We start from the raw sequence: 20,316 nt of genomic DNA on the forward strand, positions 1-20,316 counted from the left end.
TATTGCTATGCCTAGAGAGTCCCTTTTACTGTGAATGCTTGAATTTTCCTTATCCTTAGTGACAGCTTGACTTTTCCCTCAAAGAGTGCAGGGAGAATAAAATATATACACAGAGGTATTTTGGGTAGGCAGTGCTTCTTGGTTTGTGATTTGAGGTTTGTAGGAATCCTAAAATGATAGGGTGTTGGTTAGCTTAGACTGAAATCTCAGATAATTGAGCTGATTGTGAGCATAGAAATGGTAATATCTCACATTTATGTACTATGTGAGATGGTTATTTTGTTTACTATACAACACAGTTTATCTCTTGAGTGAACAGGAGGTAGTTTAAAATACTCATCAACTTCTGTACCAACCATTAAGAGATAATTTTATGAAATGTGTATAAAATAAATGTGTAGTCAATGTAGAAATAGCTTTGGATGATAAATATCACCAATGTGCATTTTGAAGAGAAACTAAACTCTTTTTTAACACTATGAAGTTTAGATATTCATAGTGTAAGGACAGCATATTGATGGGAAATTTCCTTATATGGGGATTAATACTACTTTTATAATAAAAACAAACAGGAAATGAGACAATTTCATACAATTCAATACACAAATCTACAAATGAGAAGAAAATAAATGGGACTATCTCTAAAGGACCCTGTTAATATGCATTCTAGCTGTTTGATCAATTCAGGCATCCGTAATTTTCTCTAGGGGTGGTGGGGTTGCAGAGAGATATACAGTAACAGCAGGGAGGGTAGCAACATTTACATATGGTTGAACTTATGAATGCCTGGAGAAGCTTGCCAGTTGTGGACTGGAAAATAGCTTTGTGTTAGAGCAGTGAGGAGTTCTCTGTCTCTTTCTCTCTGTTATTTTTTTCTGCCTTCCCTTCTGGGTGCTGCCCCAGAGTACTATATTTTAGTTTCTGTGATTAAAATTAGTCCAGTGTGAAAACATAAAAACAGTTCTGTGCCATTCCCTGATATAACTAATTCAGAAATCACTTACATGCACTTGTTTCAGATATGCTGGTGCCTAATGATAGGAGGCATCCCAAATGGTCTGTAAGGATTGTCTGTGGGCACACAAATAACTGCTTACTCAGTTCATGACGGCTCCACCAGCTGCCCTTAGCCCAGCTGTAAGCAGAATAGGAAGTTTCATTTATTACCATGCATGTAAAATGGAAAAACTCACTATAAATGATAACTCCAACATATTCTCCATTTATCATCTGGTCAATTCGTTCATAATGAGGCATAAAATTTATTCAATCACTCAATTATTTACCCATTCATTCAATAAATGTTTACTAAATGTGTACCATACTACGTGCCAGGCAGCATATGAGGTACTAGGGATGTAGCAGTGAACAAGATTGAAAAGGTCTGAGTTTTTCAAGTCAGACAGACAATAAACAGGTAACATAAAGTGATAAGAAAAGCACGCCCAGGGTAATGAGAGACAGTGTGTGTGTGCAGGAAAGGGGCGAGGAGAGGGTATGGGGTGATGGAGCGTCTTGTAGGTATAAGATGATCAGGGAAAGTCTGTATAAGGATATAGTAATTGAGACAAGACTTGAAAGAATAGAACCAAGGAGACTCACTGTGAAAAGGGTTTGACACGGTGTTCAGTAGACGCAGAACTGCAGTGATTTTGCTTTGTGTGATGTTACGTGTGCGTGATGCTGATGTTCTGAATTGACCTAGGAAGCACCAAGTTAGCAAAGCTGTTAACCTGGCCCTAGAGCAGAGCCTTGGAGCACCCTGTTAGGTTAGTATGTAGGTGGTTGGGAGGGTCTGGGGCAACTGGGTGGCACTCAGAGAGCTCGAGGACCACAGCCACTTTCTATTATGGTATGGAAGTATTCCAGTGTTTACAAAAAGTAGTGTGACATGTGTAACAGCTGAACACCAGTCATGCTTGTGTGCAATCTTATGACCAAAGGAATTTTGATTAACCACTGCAGTTACAGACCATCTTCTAAATTCTGGCCACTTCACATAGTTTAGCTAAAAAAAAAAAAAAAAGATTAAATTCTGGTTTTCAATGCTGGCAGTCATATGGCTTTATAGTCTGGGTCACATTTGGAGGATGTGGCCTCCTGGATGTAACCCTCCCAAGAAGGTAACCAATCTAACTCTGTGTTTTTTTTATAGGCGGCATCACTGTCCACATCTCCCTACCAAGATATACGATAAAACAGACAAACCATGTCTTCTCTCTGAGTACACCGAGAACTACCCGCTTTACCACTCTTACCTGCCCAGAGACTCCTTCAAGCCCAGGCGGGAGTATCAGAAAGGGTTGGTACCCATGGAAGGCCTGAGCACGGCAAGGTGAGGACAAGTAGCGCTAATGATGCTTGTGTAATACTAAAGCAGAAATGTCCGGTATGAATATACAATATTAGTGCGATGTGCAGTGTTAATGCATTAACGTACAGTGTCAACGTGGAATTAATGCTATTGTACTGTATCTCTGGAAGAAAAAGTCTTGCATTTATTAGCCTGATCAATTTTCCCCAAACTCCCTCTTAAAGAAAAAAAGATTTCTGCTTGCTGGGGTTAGGTGTATGGAAAGACAGAGTTGGTCTATGTAATAAAGGTCGGAGGATAAGTAAAATAATAAAGGATGCAAAAAAGAGAGGGCTGCTGCTGACAAAGGAGGTTTGGACTTGGTCACATCAGAGGATCCAGTTGGCGTGGGTAGCGGAGGAAGAACTTGACAATAGAGAAAAAAATGAGCTTTATTGGGGAAATTATGCTATAGATTTTGGAGTTTTCCTAAATGTTTTTAAAGAAATATGAACAAAATGGCCAAGTGAGTCACAGCTGTAATCCTAGCCCTTTGGGAGGCTGAGGTGGGAGGATTGCTTGAGGCCAGGAGTTCGAGACTAGCCTGAGCAAGATCAGGACACCATCTCTACCAAAAATAGAAAAAATTTTGTTAGTGCATGCCTGTAGGCCCAGCTACTCAGGAAGCGGAGGCAGGAGGATCAGATCACTTGATCCTAAGAGTTTGAGGTTGCTGTGAGCTAGGCTGATGCCACAGCACTCTAGCCAGGGCAACAGAATGAGACTCTGTCTTAAAAAAGAAAAATGAGGCTCGATGCCTATAGCTCAACCGGCTAAGGTGCCAGCCACGTACACCTAAGGTGGCGGGTTCGAATCCCCAGCCCGGACCCGCCAAACAACAATGACGGCTGCAACCAAAAAATAGCCAGGCATTGTGGCGGGCGCCTGTGGTCCCAGCTACTTGGGAGGTGGAGGCAGGAGACTTGCTTGAGCCCAGGAGTTGGAGGTTGCTGTGAGCTGTAATGCCACGGCACTCTACCCAGGGGGGACAGCTTGAGGCTCTGTCTCAAAAAAAAAAAAAAAAAAAAAAAAAAAAAAAAGAAAAATGACAGAGTGAGACTCTGTCTTAAAAAAAAAAAAAACAAAACTATATTTCCCTTTCAGTTACTTTTGACTTCTGAACTAAAATGTTTTCAATGTAAGTCTGCCGAGCCTGGGCCACTTGGCTCAGTGCATCAGTGTGGCGGAGGTGTCTGTATTGAGGGCGTGGGGGAAAACTCTCAGGGTTGTCACACATGGTGCAAGGCTCTAGTAGAGTCTACTACTGATGATTTAGGTAGTGACTTCCAGGTGGTGACGTGACGTGTGATCTGGCAGAGCAGAAATGTGTTTTGGGGGAAGTGGGCAGAGTCTCAGGTGGTACAATTTTGTCCCCAAGTGAGAGTGAGACCTGGAAGATGGATGTGTTCTCTGCCTTCTCCATTCCTCCTTCCTGGAGCAGGATTGCTGGGAGGTAGAGACGAATGATTCCAGCATAGGCCGTGCACTCTACAGGTGCTCAGGGCCTGCTGGCTTCTCTTCCTATTGCTCCCCCTTTCCCCATATTTTGTGCTAGGGAAGGTCCCAGACCGTTCAGGTGACGCAGAACAGCTCTCATTCACTCTGCCTCCAGGTTTCCCCAGGACGGGACTAGAAGCTTTTGCTGTTGAGGGTGTGGGTTGGAGTTACTCCTGTTGACTAAAAGCTGCTACTTTTAGATCACAGGAAGTCCATGCCTGGGTTAGGGGGCAGAGGACCCACAAATGTAGAAACAAAGCCAAAGGGGTCCTCAGCTGGGTGGAGACCTCTGTGCTTGAGAATGAGGGGGAGTCAAGGGCCTTGTCTGATGAGTGACTCAAATCAGGTCACTTTTATTCTCAGCGTGTGTCTTAAATGATTTAGTTGACAGCAGAGCTTTTCTGAGTCCTGATGTATTAAATTGTCATTTATGTAACCATTTTTTTTCAACTTATGACTTATCAAACAATAAGGACTGTAAAGTCTGGGTTTCATTTTGCCAGAAAAGCAGCATCCTTCATCTCTGAGAGTCTGCAGACCATGATGAGAGATGTGGACTGTTCCTGAGCACGGCTTTCCTTGTAAGAAACCCTGGTCAACAATGAAGCATTCTAGGCACATGGATAAGAGACACGTAATTGGTAGAAAGGATGAGAGTGGTGTTGAGGGATGGCCTGCAGACATCGCGTTCTGCTTCCTACCTAATTTACGGGAAATCAAGAACACAGTGAGATGTTGGATTTCCTATCCTAGAAGTATAGAGAAGAATGCTGTAAGGCTGGACGTCAGGGGATGCTCTTTGTCTGTTGCCCAGAAGCTTAGGAGAATGAGGACAACCCTCGGCTCCGGCAGGAGCCCTGCCCCATCACCCTCCCTCCTCCTGATGGTGCTTGCAAAACAAAAACTTACCCTCTGACCTGTCCTAAATTATCCTTGCCTTGTGTCACTTGCAACAATAAACATATCACCCAGAAGGCCCCTCTGCTTCTGCCAGAGGCAGAGTAACAATAAATATAATTTACATCAAGATGTGGCTAGAGCGGAGGAATGCAGATACTGAAAGAATGTTCAAAATAAGCTGTTAATGATCAAAAGGCCATTAAAAAGAGAAGCTGGCTGTATCAAGGTTACTCACGAGGAAAAGCAAAAGCAGATAGAGTTTTCTCTTCTTTATTTTCTATCCCCAAATGAGAAGTAAGGAGGAAATGAGCAGAAGGCATCTATTCTCTCCCTGCTACCTCCATTTCCTTATTTCTCAACCCTGTGCCTGCCTTGCTGGGCACTAATATTCATAGACTGAGAACAAAATTGTGCTGATTTTAGGAAAAGTAGAGAAGCCTCCATCTGAGTGTTCCACCAGAGGCTTGTAGGGGAAGGGATGGGTCAGCCTGCTGTGTACCCCTGTATCTGCACACCCCTGTATCTGTATACCCCTGTATCTGCACACCCCTGTATCTGTACATACCATCGCCCTTCTACTCTTAGGTCTCATTACTGGAACATCCCACCCACTTCTTTATCTAAACGTCAACCCTGCTTCGTTTCTGAGACTGGATGTGGGATTCCCACCTGCTGAATGAAAAAGTCATGAGGCCCAGGGCTTGGCTGGGTTTGGTGATTAAGCCCAGACACAAAAAACACCTGGTTTCTGGAAAGGTTATCATCCCAGCATGAGGTATGATTACAGCTGCACACAACTCTTACTAACCATAAATCTTGGCGATTTACAGCAGGTGCCATGAGGGGAATGCTTGCGATTTCCAGCCCTTCTTAGTGTGAAACCGTTTCTTGCAACTCTTGGTTATTCTCTAGTATAGGATCTGCCTTTGGTTCGGATAGACCTGAGATCAATTTATGAATAAGAGGTTTGCACTTCAAGCTTCATTTCCCCTTAGGCATGTCACCATGTAAAATATCTGGGCCCCAATTTGGGCCATTTATTTCTGTTAGCTAAGCCAGCTCCCTAAAGATGGGCAAAATGAATAGCCTCTGAGGACAGAGACCTTTATCCTAAAGAAATCAGGACAGCAGGTAGAAAGGGGAGGCCCAGAGGGGTTCAGACTTGATGGGTTTGGCCGAAAGTTGGAGGGCAGGAGTTGGTGGCATAGACTCATTTATTGATGAGACTCCTTGGTAAACTGAAGAGAGTAAGAGAGGGAAGAACTAAGACAGAACGGGCATTCCTATCCTCCAAAAGCCACGAGAGAAGCAGGAAAGCTGGTAGCAGGCTTGAGTCCTGCCTTATCCATTTAAATGTATGCATTTTTGTTCAAATGCTTACTCAACTCCCTGACTCAGAGCTGGACCACTGGGGGATATACTTCCCCAGCTCCACAGACTGGGGCTGAGAACTGAAGACATGCGATAGAATTCTCAGCTTTGCACTTGCCTGGGCAGTTTAAGAGTCTTTGAATTGTCTTTGATTAAATCTGCAAAAATTTTACCCATGTTTTCCTCAAGTATCTTTGCCGTCCCTGATGGTCTATTTCTTTTCCCCAATCGTTTTTTCTTCCCTCTTTTTTCTTCAGGTTGGGTAGTTTCTATTAAATCTAGCTTCAAGTTCACTGTGTTTTTCCTCCTCCTTTTTTTCTGCTATTAAGCCCATCTACAGAGTGTCTTATTCTACATCTTGTATTTTTCCATTTTAGTATTTACGTTTGGTTATTTTCATATAGTTTCTATTTCTCTTCTGTGATTTCCTATCTTTTAATTCATTATGACCTTATTTTGCTTTTCCTCTTTGAGTATGGTTAACATATCTGCTGTAAAATCTTTGTTAAGTCCAACATCGGAGTCTGCTTGGGGGTTGGTCTCCATAACTGTCTTTTTTTTTTTTCCTTTTTTTGAGCCAGAGTCAGATTTTCCTCTATGTATGTCAGATATTTTGGACTGATTCTGTACATTGTGAATGTTATTTGTTACATTGTAGACTCTCCAGGTATTTTTTTACATCCCTCTAAAGATGATTGTTTTGTTTTGGGGTAGGGTTAAAATGTAAATTCTGTGTCTTGATTGGCATTTCAAGTCTCTGACTTGTTCTTGAGCGTAGTTGCTTGAAGTCTGCCTGCTGATGTGAGGTTAAGGAGAGATTTCAACCCAGTTTATGTACAGAATTTGAGGGTCCTATTGTTGGCTTTCTCCTTTCTGGGATTCCTTCCTCATTTTCCAGCACATAAGATTGTCTCAAACTTAGTCCTCTGATTCTCTACTTGAGGAAAGATAACCAAGAAAGACTCACCATTTAGCTGTCCTGCCTGGTGCATGCGGGCTGCCATTTTCTCCTTCCGTCTGTTGACTCTCCTCCAAAATTTGCCCGTTTTGGTTATGCTCTAGTGCTTTTAGGTAGTTTTTTTTATTTTGTACAGAGTGTATGTGAAGTGATGACGGATGTGAACTCCAGCCTGGGTGGAGCTGAGGCACTGAGAGGGTAGAGGAAGAGGTGGGTCCTGTGTAAATTATCCTGGAGGCCATGTGTTTAGAATCTCATGTGTTACAGTGAAGATGAGCCCCCCATGACTCAGTTGAGAGATCTTTCTTCATGTGTTAGGATGGACTCCCTGACCTGCCTGGGATGACAGAATGGTTTCTTTACAGCAGTGGTTCACAACCTGAAAATACATTGCAGCATTAGGAAGGTTGAGAACCACTGCCTTAGAGGGTGCTTTTGACCCTGAGAAGTTTGAGAATTATAGATGGAAATAATGAAATCAATTGACAAAGAGCAAAACTCCATAGGGGAGAATCAAGAGAGAACAAGTCATGAGGAGCAAGGGAGGGAGTATTTAAAAAATGAGCGAAAGGATAGATGCTCCGAGGACACAGTAGAAGAAGGAGGAGAAAAAATGATTGGATCTGGAAATGGCAGGACTTGGAGGCCTTGGCTAGAGCCAGCAGCGAGTAGTCAGATTTGAAAGGGTATGGCGTGAGTGGGAGGTGAGGTACTTGCAGAAGGGGTGAAGGGGTGGAGAAGAGAACTGGAGGACAATGGAGGACAGTGGAGTTCAGTGTAGAGTTTTATTTCTTACTCTTAAAGATGGGAGACAGTCCCTATCATAGGGAGGAGGTGGAAAAACTAGTTGAGGACAGTGCTTTTCAACCTTTTTTTTTATCTCATGGCACACTTGAACCTGTGGTTAAACTTCTCTGGCACACTTAAGTTATGTTGATTAAAAAAAAGAGAGAAGAAAAAAAAGAATATACTTACTGTGTTTTGACCTTCTTCTTCTTTTTTTGTGAGGCAGAGTATCACTATGTTGCCCTGGGTATAGTGCCGTGGTGGCACAGCTCACAGCAACTTCAAACTCTTGGGCTTAAGAGATGCTCTTGCCTCAGCCTCCCAAGTAGCTGGGACTACAAGTGCCCACCTCAAGGCCCAGATATTTTTTGGTTGTAGTTGTCATTGTTGTTTGATAGGACTGGGCTGGATTCGAACCTGCCAGCTCTGGTGTATGTGGCTGGCGCCCTTAGCCGCTGAGCTATAGGTGCCGCGCCTGAGCTTCTTTTGAAAATAATTTAATGATCTTTAAAAATTTTTACAGCACATCTAGGATCCTCTCACAGCACACTGGTTGAAAATCACTGGTCTAGGAGATGGTCCGTGGACAAGCCTCCTGAGAAAGAGAGAGGTGGAGGAAATTCAGGGTAGGGGTAAAAGATTTGTTTGGGGCAAGAGGCAGGGGCTGGGAGGGGTACTTCTCTTACTCAGGCACACTAACAAATTCTGAAGTTTGTACAGATTAACATTAAATGTAGGTTAAAAAAAAAAAGTGCTGTATGGCCGCTTTGTCACGGTGAAAATCTCATTTCCCACTTCCAGGCTCATGACCCTAGTTAGCTGTTCTGTTGCTTCCCTGTTCCTTTTGTCAGATTCTTGTCAAACACCTTCCTTTAGCTTTGCCGAGCAATTTGAAGTCAAGTTGTTATGACTTCCCCAGCAGGGCCACTTTAACCTTCACTTAACTCTGAGTTTAACTCTTGGCCTTCCATACTATATAACTTTTATAGCTCCTTCCCTAAAAGAAACTTACATCTTTGAACAATGTTTTTTTCTTGGTTCCTAGCCACAATGGGCACAAGGACTGGGGAATGTACCACAGGAAAAGAGGGGAGAGCCATTGTCCTTAAAATGGAACAATACAGAAAGCTATTCAATTTGAGCAACTGTGGGGAAGAATAAAACAAGGACTTTTCTTTTACATGAACTTCAAGAATGTAAGGTTATGTGTGATTGGGGACGTGCAGGCGTGTTGTGGTTAATGATAGGTTTCAGTGAGTGTTCTCAACATAAAAACAGAATGAGGAAGCACATCCATTCTGATTAAATTCACTCGTAAGCCACAGTAAGTATTTTTAGGTAGGGTATAAATAACTAGAACTTTAAATTTAAATTTTTTCCTCTGTTCAGAAGTAGGTAATTTTTTTCCCCTCATAATCATTTGCATTCGTCATAGCTGATCGATAGATTCAATCATAGGTGCACATTTACAAAGGAATTTAAATTTTGTACTGGAGAAGGAGATTAAAATTCATCTCCTAAAAGTGGTGAGCAAGGATTTTGCTGTACTGGCTTTTGTCTTTGAGAAACCAACTTCAGGATAGGTTAGTCTGGTTAGGGCTCTAAGGAAGCAATGGGAGATGCCTCAGTTAAACTCCCATAACACCCTCTGGGTAGATTTCAAAATATACCATAGCCTCAGTTAGAGGAGGTTCAACCTGGACTCCCTGCCCTGGAGCCTCACTGCTGGCCTGAGGTGTCTGGTTGGGTTGTGGGCATTATCAATTCTTTTCGTGTTAAGACTATTAAGTGTGCTTTAGTTCTTAGAGAGCCTGGCAGCCCTGGAAGCTTCTCCCAGCATCTCTGGGAGGACATTGGCTCCCTCAGAGCAGTAATATCAGAAGAGGAAGCCACGGCCTTCATGTGCAGGTGTGCAGGGTTCGTGAGTGGACTCCGAGGCTGGAGGGCTCACTGCTGCACTCAGCATGGGATTTATTCCTTATCATTTGCCCTGGGTATTTCCTGGTGCTCCTTGGAAGTGAAGAGGGCTGAAGGCTTGGGTAGCCATCACTGAATGTGGGTATATGAGGGTGTAGCAATGTATAGTCTCAGGTTGCTTACCACACCCCATTCCATCCCGTCTTGAAGTAAGTAAAGAAAGCTCAACTTCCCTGGGGAGCAATCCCTTTAGAAGTCAAACTTTCTTACCAAAAGCTCTGTTCTAGTTAAATTGGATTTCAGACAGGGTTTTCTGGGCATTTCCACTTGTCTCTGTGGTCTAAGGTCTTAAGCTGCAGTGGTTTAGTACTGAACAGACATCAGGGTGAGACACTTGTTCGCTAAGAAGGGAGAAAGTGTGACGCTGACCCTTGGCTTCTGCTCAGCCTGTTTGTTGCTCCATAAGCCCCGTATCCACAGTCAGCTTCCAGACACCTCAGGCCAGCAGTGGGGCTCCTGGGAAGGGAGTCCAGGTTGAACCTCCTCTAACTGAAGCTATGGTATATTTTGACATCTACCCGGAGGGTATTATGGGAGTTCAACTGAAGCATCTCCCATTTCCTCCTTAGAGCCCTAGAGAGACTAATTCTCATGCTTCCTAACTCCTTCCTCCCACCCCATCTAGCAGGTTCAGCCGCTCGGTTTGTGTTTATTGACAACCACGTGCATAATTCATGCAAGACAGCTTACAGTGGAGCGTGTCACCTTTGCTAGTCAAGCATGGCTCAGTAATGCTGCTCCAGATTTTGGCCGGGAAGTGGGTTTTATTGGTTTTTGGGCCTAATGTTTTCCTGTCCGGAAACCTTCCCCTTCCCTTGGCGGGCCTGTTCTGGCAAGCACCATCAGGGGAAAGCTACCTTCCTCTTGTCCGGTTGGATAAATGGGTTCCATGCAGAAAGGGACTGTTGTGTAAAGCAGAAGCCCTTGAGGGGAAAGTGTTAGTGTTGGGAAGTGGGAAGCTGAGATCGCCCTGGTGGCAACACGAGCCCAAGCCGAGGCCAGGCGTTATCAGTGGTTCCCGAGGGTGTTGCAGTGAGCATCCGAACCTTTCTGTCACTGTGGGAGAGACGGCTTCCTGTTTGGTGAAGACCATCACGCTTTTTTGATGCTGCTGTTCTCATGCTCCCTGAAATAATGGGGGTAATGACAACAGTAGCAGAGAAATAAAAGTCCTAGGGTCTCCATTTAATGTACCTTTTTCTTTTCTGTGTTTCGTGTGATGTCAAATAGAGGAAGGAGATAAACATTTGCAGGGGAAGCTACTGGGAGCACCACGAGGGAGGTGGTAGTACCTGAAAGGAAGAAGTTAGCTTCACAGTGTAGAGGTGGGGTGGGAGGAGATGGAGAGGGCAGGCCTGGAAGAGGGGCCCTGTATGGTGGTGGGAGCACAGTGTGGTTGGGAGAGGAAGGCAGGGCCTGGGTCCAGGAAAGCTTATAAATTATGGGAGAGGGCTAGATTTTTATATGGAAGATTTTTAGACTGAGAAGAGAAATGATTTGATTTTTCACCTGGAAAATTTATTCTGGTCACACTAATGGGGTTGGAATAGAAGATGTGGGAGTGAGGTGGGAGGCTCAGGGGTAGGCTGCCTCCTGACTCAAGTGAGAAATGGCTCTGGTTTGGGCCAAGGGGGAAGGGAAAGCTGATGGGGTAGCAGGGGCCACACTTGGTGAATGATAGACCCTGGGGACATGCGGAAAGGGAGTCAGGGATAATGTCCAAGTGTCTGGCTTGGGTGAGAGGAAATAGCTGTGTCTTTCCTGAAAGCGAGAAATAGAGAAGGAAGAGCAGTTGGAGTTGGGGGATAAAGTAGAAGATGACTTCTCAGCAAACGTTTGTCGCGTTGGGTTGACTGGAGAACTTAAGCCTTCTTTCTAAGCTCAGGACCCCAACAACATGTACTTATTTTCCTTACAGGAGGGATTTTGGGCCTCATAAAGTGGGACCAGTGAAGGCCTACCAGCACAAGCCATATGTCCCAGCTGAAGAGAATATGGATTTGGTCACAACATACAAACAAGATTACAACCCTTACTCCATCTGCCGAACGGACCCCATCAAACCTCGGGATAGTAAATATCCATGTGGTGACAAGATGGAGTGCATGCCTACTTATAAAGGTGGGTGAGCATGTGAGGGACTGACGAGTGGTGGGAGAGGCCAAGCCTGTGTGCAGGCCGGGAAACGTGTTGTACATGCTCATCCCTTAGTGCAAGGGTCAGCAGTTAACTCTTTCCCCGGGGCCAGCTCTCCAGCTGTTTTTGTATAGCTGGAGAGCTAAGTATGGTTTTAAAATTTTTAAATAATTAAAATCAAAAGAATATCATTTTAGGACAGTGTAAATTATATGAAATTCAAAGTTCAGTATTCATAAGTCTGTTTTATTGGAGCAGAACCATACGCATTCATCTATGCATTATGGATGGCTACTTTTTGTGCTATGTGGCAAAATTGAGTAGTTGTGGCAGACCCCCTATGTCCCGTAAGGCCTAAGATACTTAATATCTGGCCCTTTATAGAAAATATTTGCCAACCCTTGGCTTAGCTTCTCTTTGAATCTTATACCAGGGAAGCATTTGAAGTTCAAGCTAAGTTGGTTTCTATAACTAATCAAGCAATTCTTTCATGTACTTAAAAAGAATTGCAATGTAACAAACATACAGAAAAGTATAGAGATCATAATTGTATAGACCTGTGAATTTTGACTGAACACATCCATATAAATAGCACCCAGATCTAGAAATATAACATCACTACTCCCTTCACTCACCGTCCCCAACCACAATGTGACAATTATGCTGACTTTTAATATCTTAGATTAGTTTTGCTACTTTTGAGCTTCTTGTACAATGGATTGCTTTATTCCTTTTTGGGTACTGCCTATCATGCATGGTCCTGGGAACTGTGAAGGAAGTATAATGACCTGCCCTTGACCCTCTTGTCTAGAAGGAGAGACATGATACAAGCAGCCATAGTGTTGGGCAAGCAGTATAGTGGATGCCCATTCTGTGGAGCTCAGCCACAAAGACTGAATCCATGGGAATGGAGGCCAGGTTTGCAGTTGATAACTCCTACTTGTGACACCCACTGTTGTCCTAGGAAGACATGTTAAGCAGCTCATGGACTTCTAAATGACTGTGGTGAGGGTTGCTTTTATTAAGTCACGCCAAGCATTCAGGTTGCGGTGATGTAAGACTCTTCCTAGAAGGAGCTCTAAAGCTGTCATTCTGGAAGACCTTGGGTATGGATGAGCTGCTTGCAGGGACTGAGAGTCGGAGCTGAACTGGGATGGGGCTCTTGAGCAACCTGAGCTTTGTCCTTTGACTTTCTGATCTTTAGCTTCGTTTTCTAACTCCCCCATAGCCACCGTTTGTCAAGTCACATTCTGGATGTTATACCCCCCAAATGGCCCCGTCTCTGAACCCTTTGTTTACCCCAGTATCCTGTCCTTCTAGCTTGTTCCCTTATCTGTCTCCAGCACAACAGTCCCTGCCTTGCTGGGACCTCTAATCTACTGATACCTCATCCTCCTCTCTCCCCTGGGAGCCTATTCCATGTTACGTCATTGCAGCCCATCTCCTGCCAATGCCTTGAAATCTCCTTTTGTTGTTTCCTTCTGGCAGAGCCCTACTCCTGCCTTCCCCATATCTGCATCTGGGCACACACCTGAGCATAGCTCCACAACTTGTCAGCTCTTATCCGTTTGCTACAGATAGGAAGCACAGAGGTCTTTTAAAAATGGCAATCTGGTCTGAGCTCTCTTTTGCTTACAACCTGTCAAATAATCATTATGGTTTTTAGGATAACATCCCAAACCTTTACTACCTCTGCTGACATCATGGAGGTCCTAGCTCCTCTCCCTGAGCCTCTGTTCCAGCCTCCTTCCAGTTCCCTTCCCCCATTTCTTTTCTATTTCAGGGTAGTTAGCACATGTGATTCCTTCCATATAGAACCTTCTGCTTCCTCTTCCTAGAACTCACCCTTCAGCTAGTAGCTGAAATGTCACATTCCCAGACCTTCTCCCACGCCAGCCTAGGTGCTGTCTGGGTACCGTGCACTCTTCTGTCTTGTCATTCATTTGTTTTACTTAACATTTGCCTCCTTGGCCAGACTATAAGCTCCAAGCGGGCAGGCATTTGTCTGTCTTTTTGCCAATTATGTCCTTCACCCCATGGCAGGCACCAGATGGGTGCTTTATAAAGGAGTCCATTCCAACAGCTCCTGGTGCAGCACTTTTTCCTCTGCATGATAAGTTCTTTTCCCTTTACAGCCAGTGTTTACAGGAAGACCAGAAATGGGGCATCATAGACACAGAACAGGTGGGACGGGAGGAATGAAAGTGGAATGAGTGCTTTCCTGCAGTGGGGCAGGGAGCAAGGGATAGACGAGGGAGACAGGACGTGCCACCTTCACGCTGCTCCCCTTTCTTCCACACCCTCTTTTCGGGCCTCCTTGCTATACCAGTCTTAGCATAGTCAGAGGCTCTTCAGAACAGCCCCCTGCTCAGCTGTCTCTCTCACTCACTATGCCCTAGATGCAGAGTGAGGTCTGGGAGTGAAAAGTGCTCCTTGCTTGCCTGGGGATTGGTGAGATGCGAAGAAGGACCCTATAGTGTTATTTAAAGAATAGCTCTCCCTAATCCTCCCAGGCAAACTACTTACCCTTCAAAATGAAAACACACATCACAGCTTCTGTGGCTATCTTAAAAAAAAAAAAAAAAGAGGAAGAAAAAAATCACAGCTTCTGTGGATGTCTTAGAAAAAAAAGTGAAAACCACAGCTTCTCTGGTTCTCATAAGAACACTCAACAAATAAAAACACACCGAGAGGAAAACCAACCTGATACTTCTGCTTTAATGTCTTCCACCTCCAGCTTTCCTGTATTTCTCTTTGTCCATATAGAAATGTCTCAAACTGGCCTTTGCAAATCATAGAAGAGTGAGTATATTTCACTGTTAAAACTGGATCATAGCTGACTTTTCCCTACTGACAAAGTTAAAACTATTCTTTTCTTTCATTTTTTTAAACTTCTAGTATCTATCAACTGCTTGCCTACTTAAACAGAATTAATAAATACCAGCCAATATATATAGGAATGCTTAGAATCAGGCAAGTATAGATAGGTAGGGTTTTTGCTTTGGGAATATATGCACTTGAGGTTGGATTTCACAGCTTTCCTCTGAAATTCAGATTTAAAAACAAATTGGTATGTAGTTAGAGGAAACATGTATAGTTAGATTAAACCATGGGTACTGGTTTACAACCCATGTGTCTTAATAGTTTTTTCCTTTTTTAAATAATGTCATTGTCTGCTCATGCTGCTATAACAAAATACTTGAGGCAGGGTAATTTATCAGTAATAGAAATTTATTTCTCACAGTTCTAGAGGCTGGGAAGTACAAGAGCAAGGCACTGGCAGGTTTTCTGTCTGGTGAGGGCCTGGTCTTTGCTTCCAAGATGGCACCTTATTGCTGTGTCCACATGGTGAAAGGCATAAGGGAACAAAGGTCCTAAGCTATTCTTTGCAGTCCTTTAATGGCACTAACCTATTCATAAGGGTGGGTCCCTCATGAATTATCATTTCCCAATAGGCTCACCTATTAATACCACTACAGTGGGGATTAATTTTCAACACATGAATTTTGGGGAACATTCAGACCATAGCAAATACTTATCATATTCTATTAAAGTGGTTTATTTGTTTCACTGATTCCCCATGATATAATGACTTCCAGAACTGGGTCTTGAATGTTCAACATCTGTATTCTCAGCATTTAACATAAGGAATGGCACAATGAAGAAACATGTGTCAAGGAAGGAATAAATGAATGAATGATTCTGGACCATTGTTTACAAGGGTTCTAGGTGACAGAGTTTGGCAGTAAATCTCTACAGATCCCTACCTATCCTGTTACCCTATGGGTTCCTGGCCAGAAGTGGGAGTGAGGTTTGGAAAGGCCCATGACATTTATTGTGCCGTTGGGTCAGTCCCAAATAACCTCATGCATGTGTGAAGGACCACACCCTTGTCTTATCTTTTGATGTATCACCCCTTGGATGACTTCTTTGTCAAAAATTTACTGCTTTAGTAAGTCATTGCCATAGCAACCTTCACATCTTAGGGTATGGCTATTGATTCCTTTTCAAAAAAAAAAAAAAGAAAGAAAATCAAAAGACCAAGATCATTAAATATATGTATTTCAGTGGGTGCCATCTATATTTTGTCTATATGCTCTGATTACATTGGTTCCACAGAAAAAATATAAAAATATGCACACTCTTCCCTTTCCATTCTTATGGCCAGCACCTTTACTGGGGTCCAGAAAACCACCAATAAAATATGCTCCAGCAGCATTTGGTTGTAATTTGTGACATTTTCAAAACACTGTGCAATTGGAAAGATTGAGAGTGTAATTACTTGATGCTCAGCTTTAGGTTTAGCTAAGTTTTTTTAAAGACACATTATTGAATGGAATCCCTTTTAAAGAGGTTCTTGCCAATTACCCACATGACACTCTGGCCCTGAAGGGCTTTACTGGCGTGTGAATAGTTTGTCATGTGGAATTCTGAGGTTTGCAGGGTCCTGTGGAGGTTTTTTGTAATAAATGCTGGGTGGAGGAAGTCAGAAGGCTGGGTAATAATGTGGTTTCAACCGTATTGTTGGGTATCAGAAATCACATGAGGCAGCTTTACGCTTAGGAACCTGTTTTCTTAACACTTCATCCATCATAGAAGGGGGCCAGAAAAGCCCTGTCCTACCCACCCCTAAGTACCTTGAGGCAGTGTGTAGGCATCCACAGGTAGGTGCCCCCCTTTCAGTGAGGCCTGGAGTCTGGTGATGGTGAGGAACATGTGGTTTATATTCAGCAAGATGGTTCCCTGTAAGGCCTCCTAATGCTTTCAAGATGCTGATAGAGCCATTAATGGCTCTTGGAGAAAGATTAGATTTTCAATTAAAATGAAGCCAATTTTGAATAAATAGTTGGTAGTATTCTTGGCTTAAAGTAAACTTAAGAGTGTGCCTGGGGCTGGGGGGTATGTCAGGACTTCTGGAGTGATGAAGTAAGGAGCTTGGCAAATTCTCTTTTCAAAAAGCAATGATGAAACTGGACAAAATCAACCATTTTGAAGAATGAAAAATCAACCATTTCAAGATTGTAGAATTCAATCAAAGGTATACAGATATAGAGGAACATTTTTAAAAGGAAAACCATTGAACTTTGGTTCTAAACACTGGGAGACTATGGTGTTTGATCCTGGGGCTACTTCTGTCCTCCCCCTACTGTTCCATTTGTGTGGTAGTTCTGCCTGGGCACAGGCTAGAATAAAAACAAGCAGTTCTGCTGTCAGTAGGGCCTGACTTGATTGTGAGTAGAGTGTATATCCAGGGTTTTGATTAAAAACAATAATGGTCTCAATGGCAAAATGTCAGGGGAAACAGTTTTTTTGAGTTAGTTTGAGGTTGTGGTACTAAATGTGGTAAGCAACAGACCCACAAACCAGCTGAAATTTAACAGGGATATCTAAAGAATGAGATAGACAAAGTGGCCAGGACTTGATAAACTCTTACGTACTCCAGGTCATCTGCAAGGCTGTGCATGTGGGTAAGGGTGTGTGCAGGCTCAGGCGAGATCAGGGAGAGGGGTCTATCTACTCATCATTCCTGGCTGAATATGAGGCTTAGTGCCTGTGCAGAGGAGATATGAGGAAGCCCAGCAGAAAACAGAAGCCAATTCAGACTTGTAGACTGCCTGAGATTTGTGTGAATGTGTCCTAATCCATAGACAGATCCACTGGCAAAGGGTGAAAGCCTTCCTGGCTTACGGTGTTTAAGCATAACTTTTGACTAAGCATTGGTTGACCTGTGCTAGTATAGGATGACCCTTAAGAAGCCAGGCATTTTTTATTGTTGATGTTTTGATTTTTATTATTTATTTATTTAAAAATATACATATTTTTAAATTAATATGATGGTACAATTTTTAGGTTACATTGTTCTCACTTCCAGGGTAAAGTTCCATTTGTAAAAGAGCCCTTCACCCAGGGGGCATGTTATACACCCTCAAAATGTGAACATTAGATGAGATCCCGCCTTATGCCCTCCCTCCTTCTGCCAAACGTCCTCCCCCCACCCCCGCTTCCCTCTACCCCAGAACTGGACTATCTATATTAGTGTTTTATTATTCTTATGAGCATGTAATTGTTTATATATTGATTTCGTATTAGTATGGAGTACATTGAATACCAATTTTTCCATTTTTGTGGTACTTTACTAAGAAGAATATATTTCAACTCTATCCAGGTAAATGTAAAAGATGTAAAGTCTCCATCTTTATTAATGGCTGAATAATATTCCATGGTTTACATATACCACAGTTTATTGAACTATTCATGGGTTGATGGGCACTTAGGTTGCTTCCACAACTTGGCAATTATGAATTGAGCTGCAATAAACATTCTAGTGAAAATATCTTTGTAATAAAATGATTCTTGTTCTTCTGGGTAGATACCTAATAATGGGCTTGCAGGGTCAAATGGAAGATCTACTTTTAGATCTTTGAGGATTCTCCATACTTCTCTCCAAATGGGTTGTATTAGTTTGCAGACCCACCAGCAATGTAGAATTGTTCCCTTCTCTCCACATCCATGCCAGCATCTGGTGTTTTGGGACTTTGTGGGCTAATCTTCCTGGGGTTAGGTGATATCTTAGAGTGGTTTTGATTTGCATTTCTCTGGTGATTAAAGATGGTAAGCATTTTTTCATGTGTTTGTTGGCTATTTGTCTGTCATCCTTGGAGAAGTTTCTGTTCAAATTTCTTGCCCACTTACAGAGAGGGTTGTTTGCACTTTTCTTCTTTCTCTTTTTTTTTTCCTTGCAGTTTTTGGCTGGGGCTGGCTTTGAACCCACCACGTCTGGCATATGGGGCTGGTGCCTTACTCCTATGAACCACAGGTGCCATCCTGTTTGCACTTTTCTTACTGTTTAATTTGAGTTCTCTGTAGATTCTAGTTATCAGGCCTTTGTTAGAGTCCTAACATGCAAAAATCTTCTCCCATTCTAAAGGCTGTTTGCTTTGTTTGTAGTACCCTTAGCTGTACAAAAGATTTTTAGCTTGATTAAATCTCAGTTATTTATTCTTGATGTTGCTGCAATTACTTGGGAGGAGGGTCTTCCTTATACAGTTTTTTGCCAAGTCAATATCTTCAAGTGCTTTCCCCACTCTTCTAGAATTTTTATTGTTTTGTGTCTTAAATTTAAATCTTTTATCCAATGAGAATCAATTTTTGTCAATGGTGAGGGGTGCAGGTCCAGGTTCAGTCTTCTATATGTGGATAACCAATGTACCATTTGTTAAATAAGGGTTAAAAGTGATCAAGGAGGCTCGATGCCTGTGGCTCAAGTGGCTAAGGTGCCAGCCACGTACACCCAAGGTGGCAGGTTCAAATCCAGCCTGGGGCTGCCAAACAACAATGACGACTGCAACCAAAAAATAGCCGGGCATTGTGGCAGGCGCCTGTGGTCCCAGCTACTTGGGAGGCTGAGGTAGGAGACTTGCTTGAGCCCAGGAGTGGGAGGTTGCTGTGAGCTGAAATGCCATGGCACTCTACCCAGGGGGACAGCTTGAGGCTCCTGTCTCAAAAAAAAAAAAAAAAAAAAAGAAGTGATCAAGGAATATAGCAGTGTCTCAGGATACAAAATCAATACCCACAAATCAGTAGCCTTCGTATAAGCTAACGATCGTCAAGCCTAGAATAAAATCAAAGACTCCATTTTTGTAAATAACAGCACCAAAGAAGATGAAATACCTGGGAATTTATTTAACAAAAGAAGTGAAATATCTCTATAAAGAGAGTTATGAAACTTTGAGAAAGGAAATAGCAGATGTCAACAAATGGAAGAACATGGCTAGGAAGAATCAATATTGTTAAAATGTTCATAGTCATCTATAGATTTAATGTAATCCCCATCAAAGCACCAGTGTCACACTTTGAAGAACTTGAAAAATAGTACTAACTTTGATTCATATGGAAGCAGAAGCCCCCCTCCCCCCAAATAGCAAACACAGTTCTTAGAAATAAAAACAAATGTGAAGACATCACGTTACCAGATTTCAGATTACGTTACAAGACTCCTATTCAAAACAGCATGGTACTGGCACAGAAATAGAGACATAGATATACGGAATAGGATAGAGAATCTAGAGTTGAACCCAGCCACATATTGTCATTTAATCTTTGATAAGCCTAACAAAAACATGCAATGGGGAAAAGCAAGCCAGGCTTAAAAACAAAAACAATTTTTAAAAAAGAAAGATGAGTAAAAATATCAATGGTCACGCAAGGTAGGAAAGATAAGACTCTATAGAATTCATGCAGATAGGTTACTAAGCATAAGCAAAACCAACTCCCAGTGGGGGATCAGAATCCAAAGTTGCTACAGCATATTATCTAAAGTATTGCTTTTTTTTTTTTT

The 20,316-nt window shown here is 42.7% G+C and overlaps 1 protein-coding gene across 1 annotated transcript in view; it reads left to right on the plus strand.

Annotated features, from left to right (window-relative positions):
• The first annotated feature begins 2,162 nt into the window (after window positions 1–2,162).
• The window catches only part of SAXO1 (stabilizer of axonemal microtubules 1), a 20,919-nt gene continuing 2,765 nt past the window's right edge, over window positions 2,163–20,316 (plus strand). The window contains exons 1-2 of the mRNA XM_012813784.1: window positions 2,163–2,335; window positions 11,761–11,963. Of these exons, the coding sequence (XP_012669238.1) occupies window positions 2,313–2,335; window positions 11,761–11,963 (226 nt within the window). The 5' untranslated portion in view covers window positions 2,163–2,312. The remainder of the gene's footprint in view (window positions 2,336–11,760; window positions 11,964–20,316) is intronic.

This window comes from Otolemur garnettii, unplaced genomic scaffold, assembly GCF_000181295.1.
Source record: "Otolemur garnettii isolate 467f Iridium unplaced genomic scaffold, OtoGar3 scaffold00006, whole genome shotgun sequence".
Lineage (NCBI taxonomy): Eukaryota > Metazoa > Chordata > Mammalia > Primates > Galagidae > Otolemur > Otolemur garnettii.